This window comes from Equus caballus, chromosome 26 (assembly GCF_041296265.1).
Source record: "Equus caballus isolate H_3958 breed thoroughbred chromosome 26, TB-T2T, whole genome shotgun sequence".
In the NCBI taxonomy this organism is placed as follows: domain Eukaryota; kingdom Metazoa; phylum Chordata; class Mammalia; order Perissodactyla; family Equidae; genus Equus; species Equus caballus.
The window spans coordinates 33,586,243-33,612,658 of NC_091709.1; the positions used below are offsets into that span (position 1 = coordinate 33,586,243).

The 26,416-nt window shown below is 37.7% G+C and overlaps 1 protein-coding gene across 17 annotated transcripts in view; it reads right to left on the reverse strand.

Moving 5' to 3' along the window:
- Positions 1 to 2,831: 2,831 nt before the first annotated feature.
- The window catches only part of GRIK1 (glutamate ionotropic receptor kainate type subunit 1), a 357,358-nt gene continuing 333,773 nt past the window's right edge, over positions 2,832 to 26,416 (reverse strand). For 5 of the 17 annotated variants that reach the window (XR_011433068.1, XM_070252692.1, XM_070252690.1 and 2 more), the window contains 3 exons: positions 24,227 to 24,452; positions 20,605 to 20,855; positions 17,529 to 19,264 (listed from right to left, as the gene is read on the reverse strand). Coding sequence is in view for 12 of the 17 variants with exons in the window: in XM_070252692.1 (XP_070108793.1) it covers positions 19,115 to 19,264; positions 20,605 to 20,855; positions 24,227 to 24,452 (627 nt within the window). In the remaining 5 variants the exon portion in view is untranslated. Of the gene's footprint in view, positions 3,303 to 3,588; positions 3,797 to 17,528; positions 19,265 to 20,604; positions 20,856 to 24,226; positions 24,453 to 26,416 lie in introns of those variants that run through there. The other 12 variants (XM_070252689.1, XM_023629995.2, XM_070252686.1 and 9 more) reach the window with 9 other exon arrangements.

Genomic DNA, 26,416 nt, shown 5'->3' on the forward strand with positions numbered 1-26,416 from the left:
CTTCTCCAAGCTCTCCATTTCCTCAGGTGGAGTGCTTGCTTGCCCTATCCCTGTACACTTGCGACACTCCTTTGGGCCTCCTTGATCAGTTAATGCTTGTCCTCCTCTCATTAAGCTGGAGGAGTCAACTAATCAGTGACTTTAACAAGCAGATTGTAAGTTGGGCCTCTTTCAGACAAGGCTCCAGTTTGTTGCCCAATGCATTGGCCCCACTGATGTTGGAGAGAATCTGGTGGGCCATGTACTTTGGGACTGGTAGACTTTATGTCTCCTTAAAAATCACACTGCATAGATAGCTCCTAGAAACACCTTTCCCAGAATAGACACTCAAAGGAACCTCCTTTGAAATAACAGTCACAGGAGCTTCTTGATTAAGAACCCACCTAGTTCTTTCAGGTCAGGCAAAGAGTTAAATTAAAGCAATAACTGCTGAGATGGACAAAAAAATATGCTGGTCAAATATATTTTATCTTCATCTACTTTTCTTTAATCCACTCCTTATTTCTGTCTCTCTCCAGCTTCTTCTAGGTTAAGAATTGAAAAGTCTGGGCCCCAGACGTATCAGCAACCCCATGGGGTCAATGCAAGTAGTGAATTGTATTTCTTCACTTTTCTGTACCCCAAAGGCAAGAAAAGCCCAGATTTGAAACCTGACAGGAAAATAAATCTTAACAGTGAACATTGTCTTTCAACCAACATTGACCTCTCTCTCTTCTTGAATATTTCACCTGAGCAATCTTTTTCTATTAGCATCAAGAAATTGCTGAAGGAAGAAATGTTAGATCTGGTTTTTAATTAACTTTGCCATTGATTTCTACATAACTGGGTATGAGTCACTGTTCTTTAGTGAAAGGGATGAAAATCTCAAAAATTAATGGTTGTTCTCAGGGATTTTTCTGGACTAGTTTCCAGAGATTCTGCAATTTCTTCTTTTTCTCTCTTCTGAACTTATCAGCTTACTCTGTTTTCACCCTAACACGCACACAAACATATGCACATGCTCGCACACCAAACGTGCTTTCAGAATGAAAATACTGGGAGGCGAGGAGGTGATTATGTACTGCATTTAGTAGTTGATGTAAAAGAGTCCTGTTCTGCAATTTTTCCCAGTTCAATATATTTTTTTTAACAAAGTTACTCATAGCAAGTATTATATGCCTTGAATGAAAATTTGGTTATTGATAAGTGAAGAAGGAAGTGGTTAGTGGGCTTTAAAATATCTATAAATCTGATTCACACAATATATTTTTGATATTAGAAGTTAATATACTTCTTTTCCCACAAATTATTGTAACATTATGTGAAAAGATACAGTAGTATTTTCTGAAATGAGAGGAAAAATATCATCCTGTTACATTTTAGAAAATATAAAATAGAATGCCTTTGGTATATAATTTGTGGTGAACTGAATAAACTTCATATTTCCCCTCTAATATAGTATCATTCTAGTCCATCTTCAGCTAGTTGGATTCACCATATTTCTATCTCTAATTTTTTGATGTAAGCATCTTAATGCGTTTTTTATGAACTACATTGTCTTTTATGTATTGTTAATAAAATTCTGATTGATCCAAAATCTGAGTGTTAATTACAATCACAGAAAAACATTTGTCCAATATCTGTTATCACTATTTTAAAGATGATTTTTTTTCTTTTCATGTCTGGAAATGTTTTTGTACTTAAACTCTACAGAGACCAGATTAAAAGTTTCTTTCAGTTACAGAATAATCCTCCAGAAACCAATGTGATTTAACTATATGAAATATTGATCCAATGCCTGCTCCTTTCCCATTGTTTCTCACTACAATGAATACCTCAACTCCCCAGTTAAGCCTCCTTTCCCCACCCCCCATCCCCTTCCTGAATTCTGGAATTTTCCTTGACCCTACTCTTCCCTAAAGACTGCTTTCTGAATCTCTGGCCCTATGAGTTGTGCCTCCAAGTTACCTCCTCCATCCAGTGGTCTCTCTGCCACTGCTCTGGCCCAGGCTACACTGTCTTTCCTCTGGGTACCGACAGAATCTCCTAGGCAACCTCTCTCTCTTCTTCCTGTCAGTCTTCTTTCCTTCAATTCTTTCTCTACTCTCAGCCAGAGCGATTGTTCCCTGTCAGGCCCATTGCCTCCTTTGCATGTTAGCCACACCAAACTCCTTTTTCCTCTATCATTCTGGCCATACTCTCTGTTTCCAGTGCCTTTGAATATGCTGCTTCCTCAGTCCGGAATGCTTGCCTTTTCTCTCTTATGTCCCTCCCAGCACCTGATTAAGACACCATCTTTGGATCTTAACTTAGCTGTACTTTCCTCCAGGAAGACTTCCTTCTCTCAGTCCCAGGTTAAATACTTCTGCATGTTCCTTTTGCTCTGACATCCATGAGAAAGTGCTAATTCTGCTTTGAGTAGTAGAATGTTTTTCTCTTTCATTTTGCTATAAACTATGTGAGGGCAGGGACCATATCTGTCTTCCTTACCGTGGTATCCCCGGGTCTTAAAATGGTGCCCAGAATGTGGTGGACACTTTGTATTTTTTGAGTGAATTTCTGTATTCTTTTATTTTATACTCACTGATGTTCCAAGTACCATTTAAACTATTTGTGAAATTAGGTTTTAAAATACAAAGATGATTGGTTTCATTTTACTAAAACAACTATGCATTTGGTATAAATTAAAAGTAATTTGTTTTTAACTCAGACAGAAGTGACTGTGTGAGCTATCTGTCTGTCTGTCTGAACATAAGAGGATTATCAAAATGACAAACTTGACAGCAGATGACGTTAGTCAAACAAACATCGTGAATGGGAGCAAGTAATGGGGAAGAAACCGACACTCAAACTTGTTCTGGAAAAAAACCCTGTTCTTTTATTATTAGTTAGAAAGCACACACAGCAATTTATTGGGATGAAAGAGAAAAGGCAAAATAAGTGAGCATAGAAATTCATTTCAAAAGAACTGGTGCCACTTCCCAAGTAATATCCGTCTATGTGAGCTTTTCGAACTTTTGTATTTCCTATATCTATATACATAATCAGAGTTATGTTTATAGATATATGGAAACACATCACACACTTGTCAGAATTTCTTTCTCCAAAAACCTGCAGCGAGCATCTTCTTTTTCCTCCTGAAACCTTCCTACAGCTGTTTTCTTAGATCACGCCACAGTCTCTTTTCTCTGAGTTTGTCTCTGATGACAAGTAAGGATACTTGTAAAGGAAGATTTCCCCTTAGTTCTTGACTTTTTCTTTAACTTTTTCTGATTTTTGAGTGAGATTCCCAGTTCTTCCATGATGGCATTGAAAGAGAGACACTAGAGAACATGAAATAATAGAGCATCAGTTTAACCAAATTGTCTCCGTCCTCCATTGATCTGTCTCTTACCTAGATTTTATGAATACAGGATATTGATCTAAGGCAACTATGCCACAAAGTCAATTCCCGGCCAGTTCCCATACCTCCTCCTCCACCCACTGGCCTCCCACCTTTTCTGCTTGGGGAAACTGAGGCAGCAAGTTAGCTGGGCAAACTTTGGGGTTTTATTCACAAATGCATTAGTATAAAACTACCCAATTAGGCTCTCAAAAGAGACAACTTACCTTTGCTGAGACACCAAAATAGAGTTAAGTTAAGTCATTTCCCCCATTGAGATGATCCAAACATTGATAGGTTTATCAAGGCATACGGACACTTCAGTAATGCTATAGAAAATGAACAAACCTTCTCTACACCAAGGCTTTGTTTTTTTCTCCCATGAAACCTTACTTTGTTCCTAAAATAAAATCTAATTCTTGATGACTTTCCTTTCTGATAAAAAAAAAGAAAAAAAACAATTTTAAATTGTATATTTTCTCCAAAAAACAGAGATCTGGCAGCAGCAATGATGCAGCTGTGGTTGAAATGAAAATAATGTGGTACAAAACTGCACAGCAAAGATGATGGCATAATACGAAAAGAAAATGGAATTATGATTATAAAGTTATGCATATGCAGATGGCGTATATATGTATATATATCTATTACAATTACACTATATCTATTCACATGCACAGTATATAAATGGCATAATAAAACATAATTTGCTGTCATTTCTTCCAGCGGAGATAAGATCTTTGAATGATAAATTCCTGCTTATCGAGATTTCTATAAAGTAGTATTGTTTTTGATGAGATTACTCTTGAAATATCCTCTAAAAACCCAAAGTCTTTGGTAAAGTGCATGGAAGTGCAAGCTGCACTCCTTTACCATTAAGTGACAAAATCAATATGGTTGAAAGTCAAGTGACAACACGCCGCCAGATGATTTCTCTACGTTGTGAGCGCCTGATAGCAAGAAATTGATGTATTATGTGTCAAAGTATGAAATGTCTTGTGTGGTCCTTGCATATCAATGTGCAACATGTATTTCTAAAAATTTACACTCCATTTTGTTCCACAAAAAAGTTGATGTGGTTTAAATAAGCAATATTTTTAATTTTTCTCCTTGATTTGAAAAGCAGACATAGAAATTTAGATCCTAGAGGTAAATTTACCTGGAGGTAAATTATTGGCCTACCAGACAAACATCTCTAAAAAAACCAGTTGTTTGCATATGACTTTTTGTCTCTTTTATGCAGAAATGTTTATAGGTTTTGAATTTCATTTTCATTTTTCTATGGTACTAAAAAATGAAAGTTCAGAATATGCATGTTAATTTTCTTTCAAATAGTTAAGTTGTGGCTTCAGTGAATTGAAAGGGTCGTCATGTCATACAAAGAAAAAAATTCAGAAATATTTTTATGAATTATACTTCCAAAAATATTATAGTTAGCATGTCACAAATGAAACATAATGATTTTTGTAACATTATGTGATGTGAAGTTTATGTGTTGCTACTAAGATGAAATGAATATTTTATAGTATCATTGTAGTAGATAGTGTTGTATTGGAGTTTTGCAACCTATATGCAAAAATTTATTTCAACGGGAGGAGGTTTTTTTGCACAGAACATTTCTGGATTTAGGAAGATCATTAAAATGGAAGGAAAGGAGAGAGAGAAGGAAAGAGCCAAGGATTTTACGTATGCTATTACACATAAGCCTCACAACAACCTTATAAGGAAGGAGTTACTATGCCCATTATATAGATGGTGAAATTTACTATTGGAGATATTAAGTAACGTGCCCAAGAAATATGGTTCATAAGGGGAAAAGCTTTCATTGGAACTCAGTCCATCTGACTCCCCAAACTCAATTGCTTTCATTCGAACCTCCCACACCTCAGTTAATACTTTTTTTATTAAGTCACTATAAACAGCTTTTTGTGGATCCTCTTCCCATAAAATATATGTTAAGAAAGTCCAATCTTTCTGTTTTATTTGAATTCTCAAACATTTGACTTTAGACATTTCAATTTATTTTGCACTAAAACATCCAAAGTGAGTCTCCAAGTGCTGCTCAGGTAGGAGACCCAACCAGGAAGGGACTTGATGAAATCCCCGCCCCTTTCCTATTTTGGGGAGAGGGCCAGTCATAGATTTTTATCTTGACAATATGTTTCAGTTCAGTTTTTCTTTAAAAATGGAAATCCCCCTCCAAATTTTATATTGCCTTGAGATACAACAACCATCTTTATTCTTTCGATTAACCCCAAATATTTATTTCTCGCTGCCAGTGTGAGGGTGAATCTAAATATAGTTTTATCAGTGGTCTGGTTACTCTGCTTTGGTCACAAATTATGATTTCTTTTTGATTCTCACTTTGTCTACAACTGTCAAGAAGAAAATGGCAAGATATTGGGGCTGAGCTTTCTGTGTCCAGGTTTTTGCGATAGTCACAAGGAAAGACAACCTTTAAACGCCCCTGCCAGCCATGACCTCTAGTGAACCACACACTCTCGTATCCACAGGAATGAAACTGTGAAGGTCATCTCACAGCCCAGAGTGACCTAGGAGGGCCTCATGTTCGTTCATCTATTTGCATCTATTCTCAGAATTAAAAATACATACAACATATAAAAATTGAGCTTCTGAATTAGGATCAAAACTATAGTAGTTTTCCAAAGCTTCCACTTCTGATCTTTATTAAGAACTCCCTCATGTTCACAGAGCCATAGAAAAATTATGCTTAAGCATGAAGTTTTAAAATCCTAAACTCTAATTTAGCCAGAAAGTAGCAGACATAACAATGTCCACCTAGCTACCTTGCTCGAGAGGCAGAGAATTTAGGGGTAGGATACCCCAGCAGTATCCTCCAGTGCTTGGCAGACTGGAAATTCCCCTGGTGACTTGGGTCCTAGGTCTTCTCATTTTTCTCTGGTGGATGGAGTACACTTTTAATGGGTCTACATATATGACCGTGAATTACAGTTGTGAGTTGGCCCCTAGTGTGAGAATGCTGGAGTTTAAATTTCAGCTATGCTCCTTAGTAGTTGGGTTACACTGGGCAAGGTGTTTGTTTGCTCTTTGACTCAGTTGCCTTAACTGTCAAATGGAAACAATAGTAGAATCCTTTTCATAGAGCTATTATGAGAATCATTGAGCTGATATATGCAAGACACTTAGCACAATACTGGCACTTGGTAAGTACAGTATTTCTTGAAAATAAAATTTTCTACATCACTGAAAATATTTAAGTCTATGGCACTCACTGATACATATTTTTTCTTTTTGATAGAAGGGAGGAACAGTGAAAAATTGATACTTCTTTAGTTTTATTCATCATATGCTTTTCTACACACCAATCTCTTTGAATTGTTTATACCAGTGTTTTAAAGTAGGTTCTATGCATGTTTAAAGCATAGAATTTTCAAGGCCTGTTATTATTTGTTTTACCCAGCCCATAGCATGTTTAGTGTTTGTGTAGTAATAAGCTTTATGACAGCTCGTGTCTTGTCCATAAAGGATAGGCGCTCGAACACAAGAAGAAAACGAGAACTAACTGCCGTTTCCTGTCTTTTAAAAACATTATCATGTCCATGTTATGAACCTATTTACAGTGAATCCCTGTGATGATAAATTTGATAGGAAAATTCACTTATAAATGGATTTAGAGTGATAAGCTATGTCGGTGCCTTTTAGGCTGTTCCTGACACTACGAAGGAGAAAGTGGTGGATGTGTGTGTGTGTGACTTCTCTTACAGAAAAAAGGGAAACTGAGAGACGGAAGTTACTCTGTTAGAAACTGCAGCTGAAACTTCAACTAGAACTGTAACTCTCCTGGATTTAGAATGAGAAGGATTTGCTTGTTTATTCTGCAGAAAGTCATTCTTTTCCACTTTGGTGCAGGTGGTGTGTCTTTCTCGAGCCCCCTTCTTTCCTGCCTTCCTCTTTCTTCCTCTCTGGCTTGTTTCTTTTTATAATTTCTGGCTGCAAGGCACCTGCTTTGGATTAACCCCAAATATTTGATTTCTTGGTACTAGTGTGAACCTGAACATAAATGATTCTTCTCTCCTGACACCTTCATCTTTGTGTTGCAAATATTGCCCTGGAAGGGGTGGCAGGAGTAATCAAGCTCTTCTTGTTCTGGACCTAAAATAAACTGCATCAGAAAAAAATAGTCTAGGGGTGGAAAATGATTTTTTTTGTAAGTTGTAGGAAAAGCTCTGTGCTGGAATTTGATTTGTGTTGGCAATATTGAAAGAACCCGGGCAAGGCTGACTAGGAATTGCTTTCACACAGGTTGCAAACGGCATCAGATTGGTGAATATCAGATTGATTTCTCCTTGTCTATTTAACATTTACGCATTCAGTGCTTTCATTTATTGATATGTTTAGGAGAACTACTCTGGATGCAAACCTTGAAGGGTTTTTCTGACAAATTACTTTTTAGAAGCTCCAGCCTAGCCAAGAATATAGTACAAATCTTACATTTGTTTAGTTTTCTCTCTTTGATTTATTAGCTCCTTGTTTAAAGACACTTGAAGTATTCTGTGGAATTGTCCAGTAAATTTTCACATTACACGTGGAAGAAGGATATAGAGAATATTATTTTCATTATGTAGACGTAAAAATCTTTCATTTTATGTGTAGACCTGCTTAACTTGAAGGCAAGCTATGCCTCGAAGTCTTTTTGTAAAGGCCATTTTGAGTAAAATATAGAATATCAAGGAATAGTTTATTGAGAAATAATGGGATTATTATTACTATTTTCTTCATTTGGCCAAATTACTACCATAGTTCTGTGGAGGCAGTGTCCCAAGGAATTTTTTTTTTCTTTAACAGGAAGGGCTAAGTATCCACATCCTTAACATTTTGAAACACTGAGGTCTGATGTGGAAGCAAATCTAGAATGTTCAAAAGGTTTTGGGCCTAGAGTCAGGAAACTTTTAAGGAATAAGGACAAAGGAGTCCCATTCATACATTTGCTACCTTATGACATTAGGAAGTCTAGTCACCTATCTGCACGAGTATTACCTCTTCACAGGATAATTGATGATGTAAGAGCAGAGATCAGGTTTCAGCGGGCCCCCCACTAATTACGTGAAAGAAGGGGGAGGGAGCCTCTTAGAGTGTCTGTGTGTGCACCATCTTTGTGTGAAGCTCTTGTGTTCCAGAACACAGGATATGGGTATCATTTATTCCATTTTTATCAGTTTTCTGGGTTCATTCAGAATCCCTGGGTCACCTTTCATGCAACCATCCTTGGAATTTTTGAAAAATGAATCCAAGAGGTTGAGAGTCAGCTACCATATTAGCTTCCAGAATAGTGGTTATGATGAATTTGCCTGAGAGCTAATTAGGAAGCCGATTCTTGTCTCCTGAGTCTGTGCCAAAAAATCATAGGGTGGAGGAAATCTAGATACTGAACTAAAACTTCAAAGTGTGCTCACCCACCCTTATCCTCATCTGTGACCCAGAAACCACTCCTTGCTCAGCCCATTTCTCTGCATCTTCACTGCTTTAGACTGACTCGCGGTAGGTGACCTCTCCCTACAGCTCTGTCTTCCCTTTGGCTGCAGCCAGGGAAACTCCACTTAGTCATTTTTCCCAGCTCCTTTTAATGCCATGTTTTCACCATCTCTGTGTCCTTTTACCTATCTTCTCTGTTTCATCTTTGCTCCCACACCTGCGGACTGGTGCCAACATCTTTTTCTTCTCAGATCCTAGATTTAAGCTTCTAATTCTTTGCATGAATGCAAACTCTAGAATTCCCTGTTTTCCTATCTGAGCTCCTTCGAACCATAAAAATATACCTCTGGGGGGCACAGAGTTACTCGATGATAGGGGATACACAAGGATCATCTTTCTTGGGTTCATCTTTATTTGAAGATTTCATTTAGAAAAATTTTCTTCCATTAAAATAAATGTAAGTATATTGTGGAATAGCATGATATACATCTCTCTCTCTCTAGAGAGGTCTTCTAGAGAGAGAGAGATATATACACACACACATATATATAATGTGTTTATTTAGAAATTTTAAAGAATTTTTTATTTTAATTAATTTATTTTTTAATTAAAAATTTTTAGATTAAGGTAAAATTGGAATATAACATTACATAAGTTTCAAGTGTACAACATTATAATTTAACATCTGTATACACTGCAAAATGATTACGACCAAGAGTCTGGGTACCATTTATCACCACACAGTTGACCCCGTTCATTCATTTCACCCACCCCAATTCTCAAAGAAATTTTCACCTGGGGTGGCTACCCAGGGCTGTACCCCCAAGCTCTTGGGGTATAGGGATGTGTAAGTTCATTCTCCTCTAACAGGAGGGATAATTTCATGGAAAACTTTGAAAAGTGAGGTTAACACTGAGGTGATGTAACATTTTGATATCAATCCATGTGCTTTTTCCAATTCTTCTGAATCTCACCTTTTTTTTTTTTTCCCACTTTTAAAGTTACAGCAAATCTTTTATATGCATTGCCCTCAGGGTAGAGATGACATAGAAAGAAAAAAAGTTAAATTTTCAGCTTTGAGTTCTTAAATAGATTTTTGTGGATCTACAGAAGCTGTTGCTGTCTTTGAAGCTATTAATTACAATAGCCAGGTGTTTGAAAGAAGAAAAAAGAAGGCACTTTGAATTGTAAAAGTGTGCCCTAGAGCCTTCAGGATCCAGCATATAGGACTGGGGATGGAGGTGAAGATAGGACTCTTCTGTATCTGCTTTCAAGGAGAAACATCCAATCAGGTGATGGGAGAGCCTGGGTGCTGAGGAAAACCTGAAAAGGGGCCCTTCATTTGCCACTTCTGGGATTAAACTCCCATGGGATAGGATAAGGCAAATAAATGTGAGGGCAGCCTTGTAAGTGTGGGGACCCAAGAACACAAGGAAATTGTGCCCAATCTCTGTCCCAGACTCTCAGAGGAAGCTGTCACTAGAGCAGAGAAATGTCATCGGAGAAGCCTAGCAAGAAGCCAGCTGGACACTGTCCTTTGAGTCTCCCATGGCCTCTGAAGGATGCTCAACAGCAGTTTAAACTTTTGCCTGCTCCAGAAAGGGCGCAGAACTGGCTGATAGGTATGGAGAGGGGCATGCAAAGTGGTCCAGCCAAGCTTCATGACCACAGAGCAGAGAGTTGTTTCTGCAGTGAGGATAAGCTTCGGGTGGGTCTCACATATCCAGAGGTGAGCAGCTCTTCTTGCTTAAAATTCACAGAAATGTTGGTTTTCAGGCCAATCCAAAGTAACCACATGCCTTTCTGCTCTCGGGAGTTAATGTCAGAGGCCAGTGTGACTTTCTTCTCTGGCCCTCTGACTTCTCTTTGGCTTCCCTACATCATCTGAGCCTGCCTCAGCCCCTCTTCCAAGCTCAGAGCATATACACTTCCTCTGAATATTGGCCTCATGTGTACATGACAAGACCTCTGTGCTGAAGGCCTGAGATGATACCATGGGGATTGGCTTTCCCGTTCCTCAGGGAGAAGAGCACCTGGTCTTTCTAGCAACTCAGAGGCTGAGTTAGGGCCATAACACTAAACTTCAAAGAAATTCTTTGCATGGCCCTCCTCATACAGACAATGGCCCTGGCCTCGAGGTAAACTGACCCTGTGATGTAGGGTTTTAGTTATCAGCAGTAATGTGTGCACTGCAGGTAGAGTCCTTGGGATGCCAGTCAAACTGGCAGAGAGTTAGCCATTGATGATTAAGTAGCTAGGAACTAAAGGTTGTTTCCTTTTTGCAATTACTGATTATAGCTTTTAGCTGTTTAACTCACCCATTGTAAACTGTGCTGTTTAGGCAATATGCTATCTGACTCCCACTAGGCTCCTATAGATAACATCTCCCTGGAGCCTGGGTCACCATGGTAATGGGTGGGTGAGCTGTTTTTCAGGAATTAGAACTCCTTGTCCACTTCAGGCTGGTTGAGACCGCCAATTCATCAACTGGGCTGGTGCAGATGTCCAATTGGCGACCTTTTGACATCAAGAGGCTAAAAAACTCCACCCTCAGATTGGGTCCTATGAAGAGGCATGAAGTCTGACTATGCTTGTGCAGATCACCAATTACCTCACCTCTCCTCACCTCCAATTACCTTTCTCGCCATTTCAGACCCCCTTGCTCCCTATTCCATAAATATCCTTGAGTCTCTATTCTCCGGGAGGTGAATTTGAGACTCACGTTCTCGCTTCCTTGCATGGAAGCAAGATTTGCTTCCTTGTGATTAAACACTCTTTCTGCTGCAACTTCATTGACTTGGTGTTTGGCTTTCTGGGCGGTGGGCTAAAACAAACCCGGTTTGGCAACACCAGCTTGCACCCACACATGGTGGGTACACATTTTTCTCAAGCTATAAACTCAGGTGTGCAAAAAAAACTATGTGATGCCGTTAAAAAAAATAATAACAGAACTCACCTCAGGTTAGAGGTCTCCATCTGCTAGTGGATCTTGTCAATTCAAGCTGACTCACTTTTGGTTTAAAACTAAGTTTTCTTTTGGTTAATAGCTCAGTTAATGCAGGCCTTCTCCTTCTCTTCTTTCCTTGGGGCATCTGGGCTTAGGAGAGGTTTACAGGTGGCCTGGGCATGGGTGATGATGGGAACAGCTGGTCCATGGCCACCCTCTGTCCTTTTGGATTCCATTGAGGTGTGATATCTTACCAGACAGTGGATGCTGCTCTCTGTCTCTGCTGTGTCCTCTGAGATGCCTGTGGTCCCACCATGGTCTCCATGTCAGGTCCACACATTGAGTCTTCCTCACTCTAACCTCAAGTCTTCTGGATCACTAGTTCTCTCGGCCCTTCCACAAGACTTTTGGTTGGGAAGGGCCACGGGTTGGATTTTTGGATGCTTTCTCTTGAATGCTCTGGGGTTGAGTAGGACTCTATGAAACTGTTAATAAGCTCACTGCCTACACATTGTTATTCTACCATTCAGGGGACAGTTGGATGTAAGATTTCTCTACAAGTCTTGCCATCTCCTATACTATACCCTGTGAACCCAACGATAGCATTTTCTGTTCAGGATCCTCCTGAACTTTCCTGAGGTTTCTATTTTCCTGTCCCTCCGAGTTAGGACTTAGCTCAAGGATGGTCATGAGACCTCCTCTTAGGGATTTGGGTAGCATCTAAGCTTTAATGACTTTCCTCCAATTCTTTCTTTCCTGATGGCCCAAAACTGATCAGGGGTAGAAAAATGAGGTAGAAAAACATCATCATACGTGTTTCCCCAACCTTGGTCTTCTGGGTTTTGGCTCTTGCTAATTAGAGATAAACTTTTTGAATTAAAACAACTAACTTATTCAGCAAAATACCTGGAGTTTGAAATTGAAAGCCATGGTTTTCAAGATTTTTGTCTGCTACAAACTTTTAAAGTCTACTTAAAACTCAGAAGCTAAGAGTTTGACTCATTGCTAGCTTGGAAGCAGTACATATAAAAACCTTGATGCTTGATGGTGGAGGAAGGGTCAGGGTAAAAGCAATGGAAAATAAAAGCACATCATCTTTTCCTTTGTTTCCCTTTGTCTGTCTTTAGCAGAAATACTGAAGTTCCGCCTACAGAATAGAGTGTTCCCTGTGCACTCCAGCCTCATTGATCTTCCCCTTCCTGAAATTGTAATTGAGTATGTAATCAGTCCCATAGCTTTGAATAGCTTCTTAGGTATATGCCTTGTACTTTTTCTTTTTTTCTTTTTAATCTAGTCTGTAGGCTTATCAAAGTCAAGAATGGTTCTACTTCTGTCACCTTCCCTGTGTTTATGATGATTTGCTCATGATTGATTGGATGGGAACCCTCTCACTCTTTGATGCCATGATGGCTGGCTTTCTCTATATCCAGAACAGGCACGGCAAGGTAATTCTGTTTATTGCAATAAGAATTTAATATGTTCAAGACAACCACACAATCTTATTAAATATATATATTTATAAAATATACACATATTTTATATACACATATAAAATATGTATTTTATAAAATATACACATATTTTATAAATATATATAATCTCCAACCTTTCCCCCCCCCCACTGCTTCTATACTTTTATTTCCTTCCCACTTTCTACTAGACTTAAAAGATACCCTGGTTGGAAGAAAATATTAAACAGACCCCCCCCCCCCCCATTCCACAGATGAGGATTCCTCAGTTTCCTCATAACTGTGAGAAGCAAGGGAAGTGCAATGACTTACCCAAAAACACATACCCATTCAGCAGCAGCACAGGGACCTGCATTCTTGGCTTGTGATTCCCAAGTCACCTTCCCATTAGACCATAAACATCTTTTAGAGTTGGTTTGGTTTATAAGACAGTACCAACTTGTACATTGGAAAAGTTATTTCTAAATGGATGTTAATTGCTTTCTGGCCTCTCTGTTAGTTAATAAATGTTTGGATTTCCAGGAAAAGGAAAGCTTCTTTGCACAATTACGGACATAACCTGATTAAAGAGACTTCTCCAAACCACTTGCTAAATATGTTGATCAGGCTACAGAAGGAATAAAGCAGAGGACACTTGGAAGCATCTGATAATGTGGCAGGTGACACTGAGGAAAGATAAATACCATGTTAGGGTGGGTTATCCAGGGACAGTAGTTTCTTAGTTCTTATAGCTGGCAAAGACTAAGGGATCACGGTAATATTCTTTTTCGAAGTTGAAAAATCTGAATATTTGAAGTCTGAATACTCCAGTTGAATAGTTGGGCAGAAAGAAAATTATGGTCAAGCTAAGTTAAAATTTTTTTGATGGGAGAAATGCAGTAACTTCATTACACAACTCAGGTCTTACTCATTATTTTTGTGTGTATCCGGATGTAGACATTGTGACGTAGAAACACAGCACTGTGCAGTTTGGCCAAATAGCTGTATTGGGACTCACAACTGTGAAGCTCAGATTCTGTGGGGTGTGAAGCACACAACACGTTTGTAAAGTTAGTTTTCTATCACAAGAATGCCCTTATCTTTGTAAATAGAATTTCTTTGAAAATTTAAAGGAGAATCCAATTTTCTATGACATCCATCCCTGTAGAGAGGATTTTGCAAGCAAAAATGATTTTAATATGCTTGTGCATCTGGACATAAGATTCCATAACTGTGAGAAGCATAATGAGATGTTTCCTAAAGGGAAGTTAAAACTGCAGCATCAGGCAGAAATTTTTCATTATCTCTAAGAGTTAATTAATAATGCCAGTTAGATGTGCAGAAAATAGTACAAGAAGAGAGAATGCTTTGCTTTCCTTTCAATTTTCCAGGCTGTTCAGGCTACTTTCAAATTGCTTATGGAGAAATAGACCTTCTAGTATAAGGATCATACATTTGGAAACTAATTGAGATTTATTGTTTTGCCGCTTTGCCACAGATGGCTGATAGAGAACATAATACAATGCTAGTCAAATGCAGTGAGGTATTTGGAAATAATTTTCCTTGGATAGGTTTATAATCATATGATCCAGCTGATTTTCCCAAGGGCATGATCCCTACCCTGTATTCCTTAGGCAGTTTCAATTTTGCTAGAAAAACTCTAAAATAATTCAATGTATAATTTTAGTCTAAAATAAAATAAGCTTTATTTTTTCCCTTATTGCATTAGGCTATATAGTCTTATTAGGAAACAAATGAGACATTACGTGATCCACAGACATTGGTGTACTTGTTCAATCTTTGCATACCTCCTCATTCTCCTCCTAACTTTAGACAATATTTCTCAAAGTGTAATCCACAGGTAACCTGCCAGTGTTAACAAAAACTCACTCTTGCCACCTAATTTGAGGTAAATCTGCTGTATTCAATCTAGCTTTAGAGAAAACTCCTACTTACCAACTACTTTTAAGTAAAACAACTCTATTTAGAATGGTTGGGAAAAAAACTCATGTTAAGAAATTTTTTTTAACAGAAATCAACTCTTTTATTGAAGATAGTTTTAGTGGAAACTTAGGTACATTACCTCATTTTGGAATCAACTGCTATAGTTAAACTAATTTTTATGAAAACTAATGTGTACAACTAGTTTTAAGCATTCATTTTCAGGTTTTGTTAAAATTGCCAATACCCGGACTATGCTTACTGTGAGAGGATCTCTGGAGGATCTTGTCATAAGCATTTTAAATAATTTCCTCAGGTGATTCTGAGGTACCCTGAAGTCTGAGAAATAATGATGTAAAAAGAGAGAGTTTGAAATTTTTTCTTTCTTTTTAAGCCTTTTTTCCTAAATTTCACTTAAAATGCAATGGCCCCTGGTGGGGTCACTAGGGTCTTAGCGGTCATTTCCCTTAATGGCAAGAGCTGGTTGTCTGAGAGCATGCCTGAGAGAGAAAGAGGAGCGTAAGGAACCTGGGTGTCTGATGAGTAGAGTTTCCCTAAGAGAGAAAAAGGGCACAGAGAGCAGTGAATTATCTACTTGACTGTTTTGTGTCAGCCTAGCACCATTTTACAATGAAATACGAAGATTATCAATTGAATATAATAAAATTTCTATCTCAAAGATAATGCACAGTTTCTTCTCAAATTCTCCCTGGAAAGGGTCTATTGAATAATGAATGCTAAATATGTGCTGTATATGTTGCTTGGAATGAGCGGTCCCACCTCTTGAGAATCAATCAATAAATAGCAATGATTTATTAAGTGCCAATTATACAGGTAAGATTTTGCTTTAGAGCACTGCTACTCACTAGAATCAACTGCGTGCCCTAAAAAACTACTATCATCCTGCCTCCATTCTAGACTAATTGAATTAGAGTTTCTGGGGATGAAGTTCATGACTTCCCCTATAGATTCTCATGTATTATCAATTTGGGTCCTTCTCTTGGATGCAATGACCTTGACACTGATTTTTAATGCTTGTGTGAGGAAAAGTGGTCTTCAAGATAGTTTGAGCCTCTAAATTGGGAAACCTGTTTTCTAAACTAGATATGTTTTTAGATGTTTGATAAATTTTACTTACTGCCCATGTGACCAGAAAGCAATAGTTAATTTCTTTATAAGGAGCTAACATCTGTTAACCAATGTTTATTAACAGGACTTTTATGGATGATTTCATTTTCTATGTCATTATATTACTTCATTTAATTCTCACAGCAGATATATAAATTCAATACATTATCCTTCATTTTACAAGTGAGGAAATCGAAGCTCAGAGAAGTTAAAAAATTACCCTAAATAATAAATATCATTGTTTATTGAAAGGCAAATATGTGTCAGGCATGGTACGAGATGTTTTGTATGTCGTCACTGGATGAGATACCCTATCACATCAGCGCTCCCTGGAATATGACCTGTAGAACACTGGTCTGTTAAAATGCTTTGAGGAAAAATATTCTGCAACGTAATAATTTTGGGAAATGCTGGCTACTCTTCCATCTTTTTGAGAATTCTCAATGCATGGTAACATGTTAAACACACTGAGATGTCATGCAGTAAAGGAATGTTCAGCATAGTACTCCATGGTTACTTAACCATAAAAATCTTATTTGAGTAACACTTACCAGTGGAACTCATTTTGAAAATAGTCCTTCAGCACAACTTTATGACCTAGAAATTATATCTCAGTATTACGTATTAAGAAACCAAGGCTGTGAGAAAATCAGTCACTTGTCTACTGTCATTCAGCATGTGGCCGTACTAGAACTCAAACCCAAGTTTGTCTGATTTAGAAAATTCCCTTCTGATTCTGAAGTCTAGGACTCCAGGTCACTGACTCTGATATGTATTCCTCCGTTAGTAAAGCTGAAATAAAATTGTTGAAAGGATCAAATGTGAAAACACTTTGAAAACCATAAAATAGTATATAAATATCAGAATTAGGTAGTATATAGTTTAAAGTAGTACACAGATAATTACTTTTGGTAAGGGGTCATTTTTTTATCCAAACCTCTGAATTACACTTTTAAAGGACAGTCTCTATAGAAAGGTAAGTTTTGCCATCGTTAACCCTGATAGTCCATACTTCATCAATCACCCTTGAACTTTTTTGGTAGCATTTTTGGTTTATTAAATAGTCCTTGAAAATATAAATTTATGTAATTTGTGGTTTCTATATACAGAATCAATAAAATATGAAACTAAGAATAATATAATATTTATCCCAACATCTGATTCTGTTGATTATGATAATGGGAACTCTGACCTAGGGCAAACTGTGTGTTGCTCTCACTTCAATAACAGTAAATAAATATTAGTGTCATTTATAGATGTTTTCTTAAAAGTACATTTATTTAAAGAAAAAAGCAAGACTGAGAAACAATTAGGGCAAGAGTCAAATTTCCTGAACAGACTTTACTGGAGAAATATAGAGTTGATTGGAAAGACTTGTGATTCAAAAGTTGGAACCCATTTAAAGCTAAGCAAAAAGAAGGGAAAATGCTACATGATTGCACAGATGGTGATTCTCTACTTCTGAGAAATATGTTTAGGGGGATCATTTCATATGTCAAAAGGTAATCCCATTAAGGAGAACAAAGACCAACTGATCCCATGTGCGGGGGGAAGATTAAAGGCATCTTCAATTCCCCTACTGACTGTGAAGCGGAAACAAACCCAGAGGAACAGCAGACATCCTTCGTCACAAACAATTAAGTATGCAGTTGGCTTTCTATGTCACCAAGCTGAGTTAGAGTGGGAATTATTTACAGCAGTTTGAACCCAAGTGGAAAATAAATCTATAGAGATCTGTAACTAATGTGTATGGAAATTCTCTCCTCTATTTATTTTCTCCTCCTTGCCCTTCTCCCCAGCACACTTGGAATGAATTGATAATGGCAAAGGATCCAGAGAAATGAGTGTGAACGTGGCAACGCTCAGAAAAGATTGCTACCAGAACAACCACTCTATCCTGGGTGAGTGGGAAGGGAATGAAATAACATCTCGTGGAAAGATGTTTATCAATGCAAAGAGTGAGTGTGAGCGAGTGAAAATAGAAGATGCTATGCATTAGTTCTTAGCTTAGGACTTTGCTTGGAGCTTGAAAGAAATAATCTATAGCTTGAAAAAATATCACAGTTCCTTTGAAACTCTGAGCATACTATCCATCTAAGCCTACAGAAGATTGTTAAGCTGTACAAGTAAATGTTGAGAACTTGATGTTAATGAATTTCTACCCAGGGATCATTCTTGGCTGTGTTGTGCCTTCCTGACTGGTGTTCAACTTGGCTCATCCTCATCTGTGACACTAGAGGTTTCAAGTTTCATTTTCTGGATCACGTTTTTGAATCCTTAAAATCTAAGACATCTTTGAGTCTTTGTGTAAATAATACATTTTAAGTGGTGGAATCAATTTGAATTAAAAATTGACACCGTTATGGAGTTACAAGAAAAAGCTAGGGCTTTGGGTGTTTTGAGAGTGTGGCTCTGCAGAACGCATGGGACAGGGAAAAAGAAGGAGGAGGAAAAAAGTTCACAAAGACGAAAAGAATTCCACAGTCAGCATTTTGTTTTCATTGGTTTGCACTATTGAAAGTCTGAATCTACTTTTTCGTGAGAAAAGAGTTGCTTATTTTTAATGCATGAAGGTAGAACTAAGATAACCATTCATTTGATGACATACAGATTCCTGTAAAGACACATTTCTCGGAGTCTATACACCCCTGAGATGCCCCTGTTTTGACACACAATGCACATCCGTTTCTGGTGCATTGAATTCAACATACATGAGTTTTCCTATCTTAAAGGGATAGGGAATTATGGCCATTTATGCTTAGCAGATACATATCATTGACAACACCAATTAGCAGAAACAGTTTCTACTGGAAACATTTTTCTTTTTAAAACTGATTACACAGTATGAACTGAGGACTGTGTCCGAATCCCTTTCTCCTCTCGAATTAATTTGCCACATTCTAAATCCGTAGATAAAGTGGTCCCAGAAGTGGAGTTGGTTGGATGGGTTTGCTTACACTGCAGTCCATAAAAGAAACAAAAAGCCTTGCATGCAAAAGAAATAAGAAAAAAATATAGAAAAATGAATAAATCAGAAGCAAAATATGAGTGTTGAAATGACAATTTAAATCAAATGAAGCTGGCAATTATGAGAAGCACATTAAAGCACATATACAAGCTTTATTTGTCAAATTAGTTGCATAAAACAAGACACCTCAAGAGCAAATTGAAAGTTAAAACAAAGCAGATCAGTCCATTCTCCCTTTTAGTTAAAGGTAGTTTTCTCTAACAAGGTCTAGGAAAGGGGAGCTTAATTTTCTCACAACTGTCTTGTAATTTGGGGAAAATTTTCATGATGAAATCAGGTTATAATAATCATTCCCAGCTCTGAGAACTTAAAAAGAGTTTCCACCTAAAGGAAGTAAGACTAGAAGGAGATTATTAATTAGAACTGGCTACATAATTTGTGGGGCCCAGTGCAAAATGAAAGTGTGAAACCCTTTGTCCAAAAATTATTAAGAGTTTCAAGATAGATAGTGACAACTGCACATTAAAATAGTCCTGTTATTAATAGTTCATAGTCTGGAAATTCTAACACTATCTTTAAATTGAATGGGTGCCCTAATGTGCTACAATGGTCATGAGTTTTGTGTTGTTTATTCTAAGATGCTTATGAGGGAATTATTTTAAATCCCAATCATCTTATTTAGAAGAGTATAAGCCCTGGTGTGATTTCCTTCAAAAATAAAAGTAACAAGCAAAAATGATTGCCTGTTGAAATCATCCTATAATCCTAAACACAATTTGGAAAAATAAAGTCTTTAATATATTTTATTGTCATTTTGTATTGTTTATCGGATTCCTGGCAAAAATCTTGGTGAATTATCCTTTTACAAATCACTCTTTGATAGAGCTAAATGCCCAATTTCAAAACACTACATTTATATCTTTATATAAATTGTCTTGCACTAGCACATGTGCTCAGTACTTTAGTGATGACAACATTTCTCTGAAAGATCTTTTTATATCTTTTCCAATTTTGGATTTATTTCTTCCTTGCTCTGTCGAAGGTTTCTATTTCAAGTGCAAATAAGTGTTCAAGAAATTAACTGAGTTTGGAATTTCTGCACCATCATGCCAAATAGCGCTAATTGGATTTAGTATATAAGGCGCTCCCTTCTTCTCATTAATAAATGATGGGCTGCATTGCCAGCAGCACCTGGCAAGGATTCAATAGCTCTTTGCTGTAACTCAAAAATGGCTCTTCTGGGCATCTAATTCAATAGACCGTTATAAAAAGAAAGGCAAGCATCCTTAAAAACCCCAAACTTAAGACAGATAATGCAAACTAAAAAACTATCCAGTCCTAGAAAGAGATGACTCACCTGTTCAATATCATTGTTCTTCCGTGATTTGTATATGAATTCTCCAATGGCTACAAATACAGAAAGGACCAGTCCAGCAGCCAGAACAATGAAGATGCCTCCAATATTTTCTACTCCCAGAGCACTGGCCTCTTTGCTGTCTTCCTCAGGGCAGCCATTTCCCCGCCACCACTTCTCTTTCATCATATGCAGTTTTCCCTCTTCTTGTAATTGCAGAATAGCAATAGTGATTTTATCCCGATATGGAGAGCCTGTAAGTAAGGTCATTTGGATGCTGGTCACCAAAGGGTTGAAGAAGATGTCAAGAAGGATTATTGTCTTAGGGGTACTACTTTATGGCTGTTGGGAAACCCAACCCACAGATTGACTGGCAAAGGGCATGAAAGTTGAATTCTCTATTTTGAAGACTAAATAATTGGAAAGGGGAGAACTGACATTTTGAGATTAACTCTTGCCCAGACTATCTACTCTTTTTAAATAAGGAAAAGTTGAGCTGGGAATTCTGTGACGTACCTCTACTTCTGGTAAGTTTTTCATGAGTCTTTTTCCCATGTTAGGGAATTTTATTGTTTAGATTCTGCTTTTTCTAGGCTTTTGGTTGTCTAATATTGACAGCCTGGCTAGAGGATCACCAGTGCTATTTTCTATTCTTGAAAGAGGAGCAGCTAGACACTTCCCAGTTTCCTTGGCAATTCAGAGTGGTGCTGTGACTGATTTCTAGCCACTCGAGCAAAAGCAGTGTATGACTATTTCCAGTCCTATCTCTTAAATCCTCCCAACGTGATCTTCTATTCTCTCTCTCCCTTTCCCCAAACATGCTTCAGGAAGGAAAGGATTTCAAGTCACTGGGAACAGTGGGACAATCAATTAGAAAGAGCTTGGGTCCCAGGACGACTGCATGAAGCAGTCTTTCTTTCAAATTACATTGGCCCATGACAAAGTCAAGAAATACACATTTACTGTATAAGCCACTGAAAATTTGCAGATGTTGTTTGTAGTAATTAGTGCATATTGACTAATACACCTACTAAGATACTATCAAGATAAATTTTGAATAATTCAAAGGTCTTACAAAATTCAGTTAGGTTTGGAAAATTTGCAAGGACTTTACTGATATTATACTCTATTTTCTAGTAATTGCATTTAACTTTTAACTATGTTAGGGTTAAAGAGTACCAACATCTGCTTGTAGCCATAGCTTGCCCAGTACTGGATTCCTACATTAATCAATGCAAAGGAAGAGATAAAAAGATGGTAAGATTCCTGTATTCAATTTCTCCTTGGATGCTAAGAATTTTTGTTAACATTTCTTTTACTCTGTAGGAAACTAGTACACCCTGGTTCTTTCTTTTTGCAAGCTTTAAAGTTCTTCTTGGTGGAAACAGAAAAATTAAAAAAAAATAGCAAATATAGAAAGGTAGCATCTTAGAACCAGAAGTGATCTGAGGAACCATACAGTTCAGTCAACTTATTTTAGAATTGAAGAAATTTAGGATGTGAAAGTATGAGTGAAGGTAATAGTTCCTGGCAGAGCCAAGAATTTAACTCAATTCTCCTTACTTCTCTCTTCATGTTATTTCTATGAAAGCTTTTTCCTCCCTGCCTTGCACCCCTCCTCTCTCAACTTCCACATTTACCTTACGTTCTGTGGCATGGTTTCCCTTAGAAAAGCAGAGAGTTAACATCATGGCGTTTGTCATTGTTTTTTTAATTTACTCCCAATACTTCCTAAAGTCATTGTCAATACTCAAAATCAAGTTTAGAAGAAGAGGAAAATGTTTTGGAATTAGATTGTGGCTTGTCAATTAAGAGTATGGATTTTTGGTGAGAAAATGGTTCTTGAAAGCCGAATTGGCTGCTTGCTTAAGCACCCCCAGAATAATGGCTGGTGTCAAAATTAGCACCATTAACATACCCATAGTGTGTGAGCAATTAAGTGAAGAAGGAGAGCTTTGCTTTAATGCACATGAAAGTGCTTTGAAGAGCGTAAGAATGATTTGTACAGTAGCGGTTGCAGCAGTGATCATAGCAGTATACGCAGTGGGCACTCAATGAATGTTGACTGATGCTCTCCTTCTGCCTTCAGGTGGCACAAAGCCTAAAACATTTCAGACAGATGGGGATTGGATCTTTGTTTAAAGTAGGTCTCTAAGGAAGGTAATTTTTAGCCTCCTGGTAATCTGTTTAAGCTTTAACCGCTCTTTCTCTTAAAGTTTTATTTTAAATTCCTCAGGAGGCACATTTCCAGAGCTTCTGTCCTGAGAATGTCTGAGAAGCAAAGTCTTCAATTTTGTGTGGTGACTGAACTGACTTTGCCAATATTTGACCATGGGAAAGAGTTTGGAACCTTAAAGGAGTCAGTCAGAGCAAGACCCGAAGTGTGTGGAGAATTTTTTATATCTGAATATATTTTAGCTTTAATCTTTGTTGTTGTTGTGCTTAAATGGACTGAATGGCGTTGGAAGTGATTTATTACAAGTCATTTGAAAAAATATGTATGGATACACGCAGATCTTCTTGAATAGCAACTGATCTTTCTTAAAGAGTCAATTCATCATAGAAGAAACATCTCACAAATTTATCCAACAGCTGTACTCCCAATGGATGTATTCTCTCTGAGGTCTGCCATCTGTTCCAATTATTCCTTCACTGTTTTTGGTTTAAAAGCATGACAGGTTTATAACCACTAAGAAAAATTCCTGGAGTATATTTCTTTTCATCTTGGGTGGGGGAAAGACTTCAACTTTGGAACTTGTATGTCAGAGTATAGATGAGGTTAGCAAAAAGCAGACTCAACTGGAACATTCAAATCTTTCTTTATCATATTATATAAAATATAGTGATATTCATCACAGGGTCGGCCTCATTTACATGATGGCAGAGTAATTTTCAATGGGCTGTATTAATGCAGGAGTGTTTCAGAAAGGAGCCCCTTGCTTCGCCCCCAAAAATTTTAGGTTTATGGTTATATTCCATTCATTAGAAGAAATGTCCATTAAAAGTCTCATATTAAAGCACAAATATTCTTTGAACGAGTGATACACATTGCTATTTTCTATCATCATTACTAGATAAGAAATTTGGTGGGAAAGGAGGGATGTTAAAAGATGGTGGAGGTGAGGTTATTGAGTAGAGGATAGAATGATAAAAGCGCAGTTTTCAGCTTTATAATTTAGTCTAAAGATGGTTCTATTAAGAAACTACAGTTGCCTTTCTAAAAAGATGCAGAATATGTTACAATCAATCCCAAAGTCTTGATTTTGAAAAGATTCAGGGAAAGGCACCAACTCCCAGTGTTCTTCTCTGAATTATGGACCATTTGAGTAAAATTAGCAATGATGGGATATAAAGAAATAGCATCTCGGGCCAGCCCAGTGGTGCAGTGGTTAAGTTCACATGCTCTGCTTCAGCGGCCCGGGGTTCTCAGGTTCGGATCCAGGGCGTGGACCTATACACCACTCACCAAGCCATGCTGTGGCAGGCATCCCACATATAAAATAAAGGAAGATTGGCACAGGTGTTAGCTCAGAATGTGGACTAGATATCTCTGAGTCCACTCCCTTTTATACTTCGTGATTGATGTTGCCCATCTCAGTCTTGGCTAGTGCCTTGCCTCTCTTACCGATAGGCGTTCCCACTCCGTAACCTTTGGAGTCAATGAGGCCCCCGATCTGAGTGAGGTTGCAGTTTCTCTGTGTCACATACTCAATGCTGGTGGACTCCATTAGGAGGGCGTAGTCGGTGGTGAGCACTCGGTGGATTCCCTCATCACTGTGTTTCACAAGGGCAGTCTGCTGCCTGCTGCTCATGAAAGCCCACATCTTCTCGTAGGTGGATATCTTTGATTTCTGCAGGGAAAGAAAGCATACCCACCAGCAGAAGAGTGCTGAGAAAATATGTTCTAAAGATGCTCAAAATCCCAGTGGTTCAAACAGTACAGGGAAGATTCTTTCTCTGCAGGTAGGAAACCAAGATAGATGATCCTGGGACTTCAATTTGATAGTTGAGAAATGCCCAATTCGTTACAGGAAAATACTTGGAGGCAGTAAGGCAGCTACTGAGAAAAAGGAGATCTTGCCCAATTGATGTAAGACATTGGCTCAAAGTCCTTTTGCTTATTTCAGTTAGGGAAAAAAGAACATTGATATCAATGATAGCATTTGCCTAAGGAATTGTGACCACTTAAGAACAAGTCGCCGTGGTCCACTGAGCCAAGGAGTGACTAGCTCACTCCAGGACTCTACTACTTATTCCATTCTCCTTCACACACTTAACTCCAGCAGGTGTTGTTTTACTGTTTTCTGGTATATATCTTTCAATACCTGATCCAGCCTTCCTTTACTGGGGACAGCCCTGGGATAAATCACGTGTTGCCTCGGCTTTATTTATGAAAGAACAGCTATTCACTCTTATCTTTTCTAGAAAACTTAAAATACAAATGCTCTTTTCAAATTAAAATTCAGGTCAGAAAACTCTTCATACTGTATTTATATGCCTTTATAAGCAAACATTCAATTTTTAATTGCAATTATATTTTAGATATGAGGACTGAATATTTCATTTCAAAGTGTTCTATGATTTTGTCTTTTCCCTTGTTCTTCGGCTTTTGATAGACTCAATAATAAATCAGATGTATTATATGTATTATATATGCATCTATACATTCCCCTATCTCATTATCTTACTCTTTGTTAAAATATACTGCCTAAGTTTTCATATTGCTTAGATACAAATTTTCTATCCTTTTGAATAGTGATCTATGATTAGCTAATTTACATTTTACTCTATAATTTCTATATTGTTCCACCTTTTTCTTCTGAATTTGTCTTCATTTGCATCAACACTCCCCTCCATTTATTTCAAAGACAAAAGACATTATGGGAATTATTATAACTTTGAGCAAAATCTAGCTCCCACACATGTATATGGTGCTCACTCACACTAGATAGCTTTCTTGGCGGGCACGGCGTGTATCATCTCAGGAGTGCAGAGAAGCCTAAAACATGATTTGGGGCCATAAGGAATAAATGGAATACCTATGGAATCAACTCTAGTACAGTTATTCATGCTCAAGTGTTCCTGGGGGCTCACTCAATTCCTAACTCTATTTAAGACCTGGGTTAATGCTGGAGGCTTTATGAGTTAGGGGAGGACAGATGGCTTTATTTTGGATTGTTAGGCATTTGAAGAGCCCCTTGAGAAAGGTCTTTTGAGACAAACAATTCAATAAACAGTACCTTATAGATACTGGTGTTTTATGGAAGCCATTCTGTCATCATTAGGCTGCTGTGAATTACTCCTCAATCCCAAAAGAATTGGAGCTCGTCTCAACGACAAAGGCATGTTTTTAGGGTCAGGGTCAATGCCTCCTTTGTTGTATGATTTCAGCCTCTAAGAGTGAGATAATGCTAAATTTATAATAAAAAGCTACTTGTACAAGCTACTTGTACTTGTAGGGAGGTCAGCCTGTCTTTTGGCAGTAAATGCACAGCTGGGAAAATTATTCCTCCATCAGGGAACTACCTTAAGGGAAAATAATTTTCTTTGAAGTATGAAATTTTAAAGTTGTCAGAGACTTTAGAAATTGGCTCATTCAAACTGCCATTTTCACCAAGGAGGAAATTTTGGTACAGAAGGTTTGGAAGCTTCATGAAATTCACAAAACTAGTTAGTATCAGAGTTAATACCGGACCCCAGGACTCCTGACAGCTAATTCAATGCTCTTTTCAATGTACCATCCTGATTTGGGGTAGGTGGATGTTCATTTTGTCAAAATTTCTCCAAAAATGATTTTAATCTTATGTGATTTACC